The following is a 12213-nucleotide window of genomic DNA, read 5'->3' as shown; positions in this document are numbered from 1 at the left end:
ACAAAATCTACATAATTCTGCGAGTCTATGATCGTGGTGAGGACTGGCTGGTTCGTAACCACTTAAACGTTGAGCAACAAACAAATTGAGCACATTAAATTTACACTGTTCCTTCTTCACAAAGTGTTTAAGGAGTCCAATGTTTAAGGAGCCTGGACACTACCTTTTTGCCATGTTGGACTTTTGTGCTTCTTGTGGTTTTATTTCCACTGTACGCATCTGCAGCTTCTCATTTAAAACAAGAGCTTTATTCATAGCTGCATCAATCGACTATGTTTGTGTTATACTGTTACACTGCAGACAGAAATATGTCTTGGACATCCAGTGTCTACCAGATGGTTAGGCATTAACTCATATGCAGCGTTAGATCAACTTCACATGCTCTGTAGCTCAGCTTAACAGAAACAGGAAGACATGTGTCCTAGTGTGTTCCAGAAACAAATGAGCATGAAAAATTTAAGCCTATAAAAACTTATTCTATTGGGGATCCTTCTATATCCCATTGAGCTAGTAGTTTTTTCTATCTAACATTTAGGACTGTGAAAGAATGAAACCAGGACTTCATATTGGTTCGAGAAATACGGACACATCCCTCCTTTTTCCTAAACAGAAACTTTAATTTAAATCTGCTGTCCATTGACAGCAATATTAGATCACTCCAACTAGGAACCTTTGCTGTCCAACTAGGGACTGTAGGGGCCAATGGTGATTAGCATTGTATTTATTGCCATTTTACAACCATGGTGGGAACACTGGTCAACATTCACACATGCATTCACGCACTACAAGCAGTTTGGGACTATGTTTTTGGACTGTGGGAGGAAACTGGAGTTACCCCATAATGCACAGGGAGAATATGCACAATCCATACACACAGCCCCAGAGACGGGAATTAACCCCAGACACGGGAGGCGCAAGGCAAGCTTGTTAACCACTAAACCACTGTGCAGCTAATATGTAAAAATAGTAGGCCTAATAACTTATTATTTTGGTCTTAATCCAAACTCCCAAAGGTTTTATTATTGCTCAAACAACATCTTATGTACATTTCGGTCAGGAAAGCAGGTATGGCCACAAGGACAGGTTTTATGGAACAAAACAAACAAGGCCAAACAGGATCAGGATAAGGGTGCAGACAAGGGACAGGCGATCAAATATATGAGGTAAGGCATGAGCAAGCAAGTCACCACTACCAAAAACAGGTTCAAAAGCCAAAGAAACAAATCAATTATAAAGAGGCTTAATAATGAATGAAATAAACAAGACAGCGCATACATCGCAATAGGTGGGTGTGCATGAATAAATGAGTGTCCTTAAATACAGTGGCTATGTGACTGTGCTTTTTATTAGAGTCCAAGTAAAAGTCAACGTGAGAGATACTGTAACTGTTGTGGATTATAGTCCTCAATGGCCATGTTTCTAGGCCAGGCTGTACTCTGGGAAATAAAGTTTGACGCTGACTCTGCTGTAGATAGTGCTTGACTGGCTAAAGGCATGGGATGTGGACAGAGAGGGCTAGATTACTGTGGCATAGCAGTTCGAGCATGTAGGTGACATTGCTGATATATTGCAATATTTTAAAAGGGCTAACATAGTGTCTTCTTCTTTGTCTTTTGGCTGTTGACTTTCAGGGGTCACCACAGCGAATCATCTGCCTCCATCTAACCCTATCCTCTGCATCCTCTTCTCTCACGCCAACTAACTTCATGTCCTCTCTTATTACATCCATATATCTTCTCTTTGGTCTTCCTCTGGACCTCCTGCCTGGCAGTTCAAACCTCAGCATCCTTCTACCGATACTGTATATTCACCATCTCTCCTCTGAACATGTCCAAACCACCTCAATCTGGCCTCTCTGACTTTATCTCCAAAACATTTAACATGGGTTGTCCCTCTGATAAACTCATTCTTGATCCTATCCATCCTTGTCACTCCCAAGGAGAACCTCAACACCTTCAGCTCTGCTACCTCCAACTCTGCCTCCTGTCTTTTCTTCAGTGCCACTGTCTCTAAGCCGTAGAGCATCGCTTGTAGTGTAGTGCCGGTTTTTTGCAATCTTTTGATGCACAGGTCTCTACTGGAAATCCAAACCCAATCTCTAGGTTTGCAGATTTCTCCACAAAATCTGTCCTCAAATTTCTTGGTAGTCATGTAGTTTGCTCTTGATGTTGGTAAGCTTGCATTCACAGTTGTTTACTCCTCTTGGACCAGCTATCTACTGCCAATGTGTCTGTTGTGTTGCCATTCCATAGAAACTAAGGTAGCAGGTACCCCAGGATGCACTGGAATTGAGTAAGCTTGGTTGCTGAAAGCCTAGGGGAATTCTGCACATGTTTTACTCAGTGAAGGAACTGTACCCAGTCCTCCTTGGTATTGGAACCTATATTGCACCCTATCTTGATTTGCCCATTAGCTAGTGAATGATACCCAGATGTAAAGTTTACAGAGATACCAAGATTTTAGTATGGATTGCTCCAGGATTCCATATGTGAATTGAGCTCTCAGTCACACGCTATATCTACCGAGATGCAAAGTACCTAAAAACATGATCAAAGATCAATTTTGCAGTCTTAAAGGTTGATGGAATGCCCAGGAAAAATATTAAGCATAGGGACCTGAAAAGTCTTTTGACAATCACCATGATGACTGTGTTGCACTGTAATGTGGGAAGATAAGCAATGAAATCTAAAGCTACTGTAGGTTTTACTATGGTCTTTTGGGCATGGATAAAACAATTGTGTGGATGTTCTGAAATAAGCTGGGCCACCAGTATTTACCTTATATCAGTTATAGGGTTCTGTGAGTGTTCGGGTGTCCTGTGTCTTGTAAGGTATGAACTCACAGTCACGTGATGAGGTTGTCTCAGAAAGGAGAAGGCCCACAATTCTTTTCTGATGCCTCCTTTGACTATTCATAAGAGCTGTAAGAACCAGGGTCAGGGGAGTTTGACACGCAAATGTGACTTGATTGAAACTGTGACAGTCTATGCATGGCTATAAGCCACTCTCTTTTTTACATAAAAAAAATCCCACTGGAGACTGGTGAGGTCAATGGGTGATGTATTCTTCAATAGATTGTGTTTCTTTGGACATTAGTGGTAAAATGTGCATGGCAGGAGCCCTATGGCCTTGGCAAAATTTGTATGATTCCTGGAAAGTATCCACATGGATTTGGGATTCTGGGCATTCTATGGCGGTCTAGACCACAGTATTACCAAGTTTTCAGCATCTGTGCTTTAACAAAGGAGAAATTCCCTGAGTCCGCAATCTGAATTCCTTTTTCCGGATGCTGCCCCGGCTCTCTTCACTTTAATGTGGTGGAGCTGTTCTCAGAGTTCCCAAAGTTCTGCGGTCTAGCCCGTCAGAACTGGTGGGGCATTCTTTTCAATACACTTTTATCCTTGAGCAGGGTATCTAGGTGGATGAACATGTCCATAATTGTGTCAAAAGGTACTGGGTCATCACAGCATGAGAGTTTAGTCAACAAGTCAGTGTTAAACCTGCTGGCTCTTTCCAGCAGCTGCCAACTGCCAGTGAGGGGATGTTGAGTATGAATTCGGCAGTACTTTGATAATGTTGTTGTCAGATGATGTGTTCCTGTGCTGCTAATGCTTGGAGGCAATCGAATTCACCCACTGCATTCATGAGCTGGTGAAGTATTCTGTCCTGAAGGCAGGTACAGATGCAAGTGTATACAGACAAACAAAACAAAAATATATGAATTAGGATCAGGGCAAAGGTGCAGACAAGGTCAGACTGTCAATAAAGTACATGAACCAGGATGGGCAAGAGCAAGACGAGAAAACTAGTAAAAGCATTAAAACTATAGAAAATCAACAAACATAATACTTGGTAATGACTGTTATTATTTATTTAGTGCATCAATTTACAAATGCTGTGCATCCCAGGTGGTCACGTTACATGATGTCAGTTAAGATAAATTAAACTGGACTGTAAATATTTTCTCAACATTAAACATCATTAAAGTATGCATCAGACAGATATTTAAACCTGTTTGTTGTTACAGTCCCGATGAGAGAAAAACAGCTCGGCTGGCAAACCCAGACAAGGGACAGGCATTTAACCAGCAAGTATGTCCATGACATTTTTAAACGGAGAATTTGTAACTCTGTTGACGACACGGAACACTTTAACCTGATAATAAATTCCTGTGATTTATTAAGTGTCATTTTATAAATAATTTTGTTTTATATATCTGCAGTCACTTAAGGCTGTTGGGGTAGTTATTGTGTGTGGATACATCTTAAACTATATGCTGCTAGTACAAACTAATAAATTGCATACCAGTAATACCCTGTTGATGGCATATTTTTAGTTGCATGCCTCTGGCATTTCTGGTAGGGTTTTGCTGCTGGAGAACAGTTAAAACACTTAGAAGAGAAAGCTACAGAGATGTTTCATATGTCTCTTAGAGTTTATGGACCTGTTGTAAACAAATTATATACAGTATATCGCCATGCTGTGAAAATAAAATGATGACCTCTTCAACAAGCAAAATCGTTTAACCGGATGGATTTATGTGGGGGTATGTTATGTACAGTACCATGCTGTGTGTTAGCATAGTTGTAGCAGATGGAGGTTTTATAAATAAATCCCTACTATTTGTGAATGACCATGCATCTTTAATCTATTCAGCAGAATTTAAGGAGAGAATCTATGCTGTATAATTAGGCTTTTTTCTCTTTGTATTCGATTTACTAAATATGAATATAAAAGGATGGGCAACATTGACTCAATCATTAACGGGACAAGGTCCATACTAGTATTTAAACAAAAATAACAATAATTTGAAAAAAATTCTGCTATTTGCTTACGGTTCATTGTGTCATTAGATCAGCAGTTAGTTATCTACCCTGGTGGTTGCTCAACTTCTAATTCTATATAACGAGAAAATAAATAATATTTTTATTTATTTCTGAAATCCCGGTGTGGGGCAGAAACACAAATCATGATAAAAAAAAAAAAAAAAAATATATATATATATATATATATATATATATATATATATATATATATATATAATTTCTCAGACTATTTCAAAAATAATCATTTTGGCCAAGTGTATTTAAGGAGTTAAGTCTCACGAGCTAAATACTGTTTTTAGTATAATGTATGTTTATACATGGGCTAAAGGTATCGGCTAAGCCAAATGGCCTACGCAAATACTATAGTGATATGCTGCTATACCACAGTGTAGCGACAGCAAAGAAAATTATCAGTAAAATAGACTGTGTCTATGTTGGTTAACATAGTCTAGACAATGCGTTAACACTTTAGGATACTCCTGCACACATATCACACTTTTCACTGTGCCCTGTATCTCTCACCACATTCCAAAAACATTCTGACTTCTACTGTGTAAAAAAACATGACTAAAGATGAACAACATTAGCTAATATTTATCTTGAATGTAAATGACTTATAGATATGACTTTTAAAGCTAGCACTAAAAAGATTCACAAACTCAATTGCAGCATGGGGGGGGGGCATCAAGGTCATATTCTTAAGTATTTAATCAGGATGGGCTAATTAGTCCTGAATAATTTTACTCCTCTGGGATTACACCAGAAGCATTCTCTTGATGTTGTGTCTTGCCGTGTCCTTTCACAGTTCTAACTGCCATTGGGTCTCATAAGATGCATAATGATACTGCTTACATTTTCCACCTACTGCAAAATCTTGCTGGAAGTAAAAGGCCACTTAATTACTTACTGTATGTTTCCCAACAAAAAAGTATGAATAATTTTAGCTTCAACACTCATAATAATTATAAGAACTTGTCATGACTCATTCTCCTAAGAAGGCATTTTCATCAGGGCTATGAGGGCATTTTGTGCGTTTTTTGCCTCATTTCCTGCAAAGTACTCTTTTCCTTTGTTTACACATGCTGGAGGGCAAATCCAGAATTATGTAATGGAAAAGCTCAGCTAATTGTGTCACTTGAGTGTGGTTCCTATTGCCATCTCCAAGATATTGTTGTCAGGGGAAACCAGGAGCAGTGAAGCTGGCAGGAGTCTTGAGGGACAGAGACGGGGCCAGCAGGGCAGGAGAGGGGGTTAAGGAGACAATTATTACACTGCTCTAGGTAACAGCAGGAATTTACTTCCGGTAATGCATGACTATTATATTTTAGCAAAGCGGATTTTCCGGAAAAAAAAAAAAAAAAAAAAGTACCTTTCTTTCTCAATTGTAAAAAAAAAACCAAAATTGAACTATTCAGTATTCCTCCTGTTTTTTAGATCTAATTGAATTTTTTTGAGGGAAAAGGAATTCACAAATGACACCTTCAGATAAAACACTCATGACAAATAAACCTTGTCTGTTCTGTATTGATTTTTTAAAGGTCAACATGTCTATTGACTTTTAAACAAAGTCAAAGATCCACCGTTGCTTCACCATGTTTCATTTATCTATCTATCTATCTATCTATCTATCTATCTATCTATCTATCTATCTATCTCTCTCTCTCATATATATATATACTGTATATGCATGCAACTAGGATTAAACCACTTACAAAGCCTCTGTTATTCTCAAGAAGAACAGGCAATATGTTGTTACACATGTTAAACATTCAATTACCACATACACACATTTTAAAATACGTAATGTGCACACACTAAAATATTATAAATCATTAATAGTGCACTCCACTCAATTAAACATCAAAATAGCACTTGTACTGTTACACAAATTGAATGGATTTTACACCTAAAAAAGCACTGCACACACGCCTACATGTACACACATAAGAAGTTTAAAAAGCATTTCACAAAGCAAATGACTGAAACACACAGGAAACACACAAGCAAGCCAAGAGTGGTATTGGCTAGACCCAGACCAGGCACAGAGAAGCAAAGAACTCACGGTAACACACATACAGTACACAAGAGAGACTGCGTATACATCGAAGTAAGTTGGAAAAGAATTTCATGCAGTTAAACACACACACACACACACACACACACACAACTATAGAATGAAACAGAGGCCAAGGTTAGCTGCTTATGAGGTGTAAAAAAACCCATTATGGCAGGCAGTGAAGTACTACTCTGTGAATTATTTCTCCTTTTATTTCATTGCACCGCTTATATTATGGAACAGGGCTGTCACCTTGTGACAAAGTTGTGCTGAGTTGAATTAGGTTAACTACAACTAATGTCGACTTAAACCCATCCACTTAGTCCCCTTTCATACATGTAAGTATACTAAAGAGCTCCGCTTTAAACCCCATAGAGCAGCTCAGAATGAAATAAAAACAGCATGTGGGAATTCAGTGAGTTTTTGATGGGAGACAGATACTATGAGTTTAAAGGCTTTAAAGTAGAGCTTACAAATACAAATGGGATGGTCAAAGCCTTGCCATTGGTTAAAGCCAATCCAAATGGACAAGGTCTTTGACCCTCAGGGTTGCTGCGATAGATCTGCCCACCTTGTTGGTCACCGTGAGGAGAGGTTTGCCTTCTGGGGACGCCTTATTGGGTATCTCCTTCAGGACCATGGCAACGGCCTTATCTGCAGCCCTAGAGTCTTTCCCCTACAACAGTGAAATCAACAATGACTTTTGTCAGGACAGAAATGTTCAGTTATTCCAATATATTAGTCTTCCTACGGTGATTATTCTCTAACGTTGCCCATCACACACACACTTTCCTCACACACATCACTCTGTCTGCTGAAGCAGGGGCCGGAGCAGCAATGTAAACATCCACAGAAATTTTCTTATCACATCCCCAGGCTTTACATCAATAGTTTGAGAGTTCAACTGTTGAAAGTCAGTCATTTCTGAACTCAGCGATCACCCCTGGAATAGGAGTCTGGCTGATTCAAAGGCTGGTTATGTAAGAGTATCAAATTGATCCAAAAACCGACCTTTTATTCTAGAAAACAAATTATATGCACACTGAGACCATTTTAACTTAAAGAAACTAAACTAAAAGGAAATCAAGAAAAACTAAGACAATGGAAACAAAGACATTAAAAGTTGGGTTTCATAGAAGATCCTCAGATATAAAGTCTACCAGAGTGTATGGCATATCTCTGCTTCTTATTAATAAAGCATCTGCTTTAACTCAGTACAGATTTGTAGAAACATAATAGAATAGTGGAAGGTATTATTACTTTTCTGTACAACACACCTACTTTTTTTATGCTGGCATTGTTTTTTTATTGACTCGTGTTTTGTTTCATTTTTTTTAATTCTACACATCTGCATATAGTTACAATGACTTAAAGTTGCTTTTTAATTAAGTTTAAATATTGTAAGAATTAAAATGGCAAAAAAAAAAAAATCTTTCTTACACAGAACATGTCTTAGAAATCTATAGAACCAGTGGTTTCAGTATGGATCACTTACTCACTCCCTTACTCATTCTCTATACCGCTTATTCTGGACTGGCATCCCGTCCATTAAAGGATACATAAGCACACACACACACACACACTATAGACATAAACTGCATGTATTTGGACTGTGGGAAGAAACCAGAGTACCTGGAGGAAACCCACCAAACACGGGTAGTACGTGCAAACTCCACGTACGCAGACACAAGATGGGAGTTAAAACCTTGACCCTGCAGGAGCGAGGCCACAGTGCTAACCACACAGATCAATCTTAAGTAAAGTTCCCTCAAAATAATTAAACTGGGTTAAAATTTGAACTCAAAGTGACATGTTTTCTTTTTTATTGAATGTATTCATAATCTCACATCAAGTCAGGGTCTTTCTCTAGATTTTTAATTTACCACCTTAGGTTTGTGTATCATTTCAGTCCTGGATGTCAGTAAGAATCAGTAGATTAAATGGGGGGAAAATCTATATGTGTAAGACAGATATAAGTCACTATAGATAAGGGCATCTGCTAAATGCTGTAAATGTAGTACAGACAGTGTTTGCTTTCTCAACATGATGTGATATGTATGACGTTGTTGTACAACAAGAGGACAGCAGAAAGCAGTATGGATCAATTTATTAAATATAAGTTAACACAGACTTGCACAGTGGATGCTAAACCTAAACAGATTTGTTTTTTTTTCCCCAGGTTTAATAATATAATAATGTAATAGTTTATATATATATATATATATATATATATATATATATATATATATATATATATGCTTCATAAAGGCTATGCCATCTTATTCATCAATAAATTACATCTTATTCGTCAATAAATTACTAATTGAAGTTAGTAAGGAGAATAACACACTTTGTGCCATCCTGTTATTAAAAATTAATCCCTGCTATATGATAATGTTAACGTATCTCCATATCTCCTTGCTGTTGACTTTTTTTTCTATAACAGCATGCGCCATCATATTTTATTCTATTCTTAAATGCTCATGAATAGTCCATGATTCAATTCTTTTGTACCAGAGTACTGCATGCAATTTTGTGAGCAATTTATATATGAATAATTCATTTTCCTCCCTTTGACCTGCTGCCTTATGACAATGTTTATTGTTAAAAGGGATATCCAAACAAAGTGACTTGAGTTGCTTCTCCAACATTATGAATAGGAGCTGTTGTGTACTTCTGTGGCATCAAAGTGGGTGGATTATAAAATGCTTAACTGAGACAAATGTGCAGAGATGGCAAATTAATGTGATTAGAACAAATATGACTATTCATGAATTCCTCATGCCCTCAATATTTTTACAACATGTTAATCTACTGTTAGATGTTTATTTGAATCTCTGCATAATTCATATTTGTATATGATCATATTAGGTAAAACTTACAATTATATAAAAAGTATAAACCAAAAACTTTATCGTTCTATCAAGGTATGGTAGAGTTTTATTTTACTGAGCATGGCCAAGACATACAGTACAATACCAGTCAAAAGTCTGGACACACATTCTAACTCCATGGTCTTTCCTGATTATTTTTCTTTATACACTGTAAAACAATGCTAAAGACATCCAAAATATGCAATAATCTCCGTTAAACAGTTGATATTGTGATGTGTCTGTTACTTATGCTCTGCAAAGCCTTCATAACAGCTCTAATCTGAGGTGCTGTTTGTTAGGGATTTTTAAGACTGGTAACTTTAAATGAATTTCTCAATTAACTGGTGTTTTTGTTGTTGTTAATCATTTACCTAATGCCATACATGTTATTTATTAGTTTTGAAAAATTACACAATTGTTTTAAAATGTAGAAAATAAATCCAAACTTGTGACATCACAATAGATTTCCATGCATTCAATTGATTTAGCTTTTGAACTTAAAGGAAAAGCAATCAATTCTGGAGAAAGATTTTAGATGTACCCTTTTTTTTTAATTTATAGAAATTCTCCAAAGAGTCCAATTCTGTGTGTGGACTGAAAAAAAAAATCAGGTGCTTGTACATACAGTGCCTATTCAACCGCTTGCCATTTTTCATGCTTTGTTGCCCCACAACCTGGAAATAAAAAGGATTGTTTTCAGATTGCATTATTTCAATTACAGACCATGCCTACAACTTTGAAGATGTGATTTTTTTTATTATTACTGTGAAGCAAACAACGAATAGGACAAAATAGCAGAAAATGTCAGCATGCATAACTATTCACTGCCCTAATTTCAGTACTTTAAAGAGCCATCTCTTCATGAGATGCCCATTCCACATGGCAAAACTACTCCAGCTCATTTATGTTATGGTTTCCCCTTGTATTACTATATTTAGCATCATCCATCTTTCCCTTGACTCGAATCAGTTTTCCAGTCCATCCTGCTGAAAAACATCCCCACAGCATGATTCTGCCACCACCATGTTTCACTTTAGGGATGGTGTTCTTAGGGTGATGGGATGTGTTGGGTTTGCGCCAGACATAGCATTTTCTTTGGTGGCCGAAAAGTTAAATTTTAGTCTCATCTGACCAAAACACCTTCCTGCATACATTTGGGGAGTCGCAAACTCAAAACATGCCTCCTTATTTTTAACACCAAGTAATTGCTTTTTTCTGGCCACTCTTCAATAAAGCCCAGCTCTATGGAGTGTACAGCTTATTGTGATCCCATGCACAAATACTCTTTGCTGTGGATCTCTGAAGCTCCTTCAGGGTTACCTTTGGTCTTTGTGCTGCCTCTTTGATTAATGCCCTCCTTGCCTGGTCTGTGAGTCTTGGTGGGCGGCCATCTCTTGGCAGGCTTGTTGTGGTACCATGTTCTTTCCATTTGAAGACGATAGATTTGTTGGTGCTCAGGGGGATCATCAAACATTTGGATGTTTTTTTATAATGCAACCCTGACTTGTACTTCTCAACAACTTTGTCCCTGACTTGTTTGGAGAGCTCCTTGGTCTTCATGGTGCGCTGCCTCTTGCCCACTGCTGTTGCAGCCCCTGGGGCCTTTCAGAAAAGGTGTGTTTATACTGAGAAATAATGCGACACTTAGCTGGCACACAGACTGCACACTTCATTTCACTAATTATGTGACTTCTGAAGGTAATTGGTTGCACTAGAGCAGGGGTAGGCAAATTCAGTCCTGCAGATTTTAGCTCCAAACCTGAAAAAAACAAACTCACCTGCCTATAGCCCTAGTAATACTGAAGACCTTAATCAGCTTGTCCAGGTGTGTTTGATTAGGGTTGAAGCTGAACATTGCAGGATTGTGGCTCTCAAGGACCAAACTTGTCTACGAGACCAAACCAAACGTTCTATGAGAGAATATCTTTCAAGCGAATGCTGTTCATCCTGAGACATGTTAAAATCATTGGTTGTTGTGAAGGCTGAACATCTTACTAAGACACCTAACATTAGTTTTTCCTTTAATTTGTCACTTGGCTGTAAGCAATGCCTGCTGCTTGGTCAGTGTTTGGTCAGGATGTAGTGACAGGATTATGTAACGGCAGAATGGATAATGGCTTATAGCTGAATCTTCAGAGCTGCTTTACAGTGGTTTCCACACTGATGCTCCACCTTAAAGAGAAATCATGTTAAATGACTTTGATGCTGCTCACACCATAAATTATCTGGGTTCATGACACCAAACCATTAGGTGTGTGTGTGTATGTGTGTGCGTGTGTGTGTGTGTAGCACCGAGACAGCGAGGAGAAGTGAGCTATGGCTTCTGGTGAAACAAAAAGGGAGCTCTTAATGAAGCCTACAGAGACAGATGTTAGGCCACGTCCTTGCACAATGCTATGCAGTAGTTCATTTGAGAACCTGTCGTCCATCCTCAACCGCTCCCTGTACAGGAATGAATC

At 38.1% G+C, this 12213-nt stretch overlaps 1 protein-coding gene across 4 annotated transcripts in view; it reads right to left on the bottom strand.

The window, feature by feature from the left end:
- The window catches only part of pex5la (peroxisomal biogenesis factor 5-like a), an 84811-nt gene that overhangs the window by 34199 nt on the left and 38399 nt on the right, over positions 1-12213 (bottom strand). For 3 of the 4 annotated variants that reach the window (XM_053497586.1, XM_053497588.1, XM_053497587.1), the window contains exon 2: positions 7453-7557. The exons of the other annotated variant lie outside the window; for it this stretch is intronic. In XM_053497586.1, coding sequence (XP_053353561.1) covers positions 7453-7557 — 105 coding nt within the window. The remainder of the gene's footprint in view (positions 1-7452; positions 7558-12213) is intronic. 4 annotated transcript variants of the gene reach the window in all.

The sequence above is a fragment of the Clarias gariepinus genome, chromosome 6 (genome assembly GCF_024256425.1).
Source record: "Clarias gariepinus isolate MV-2021 ecotype Netherlands chromosome 6, CGAR_prim_01v2, whole genome shotgun sequence".
Lineage (NCBI taxonomy): Eukaryota > Metazoa > Chordata > Actinopteri > Siluriformes > Clariidae > Clarias > Clarias gariepinus.
This window is presented reverse-complemented; position numbering and strand designations above follow the sequence as displayed.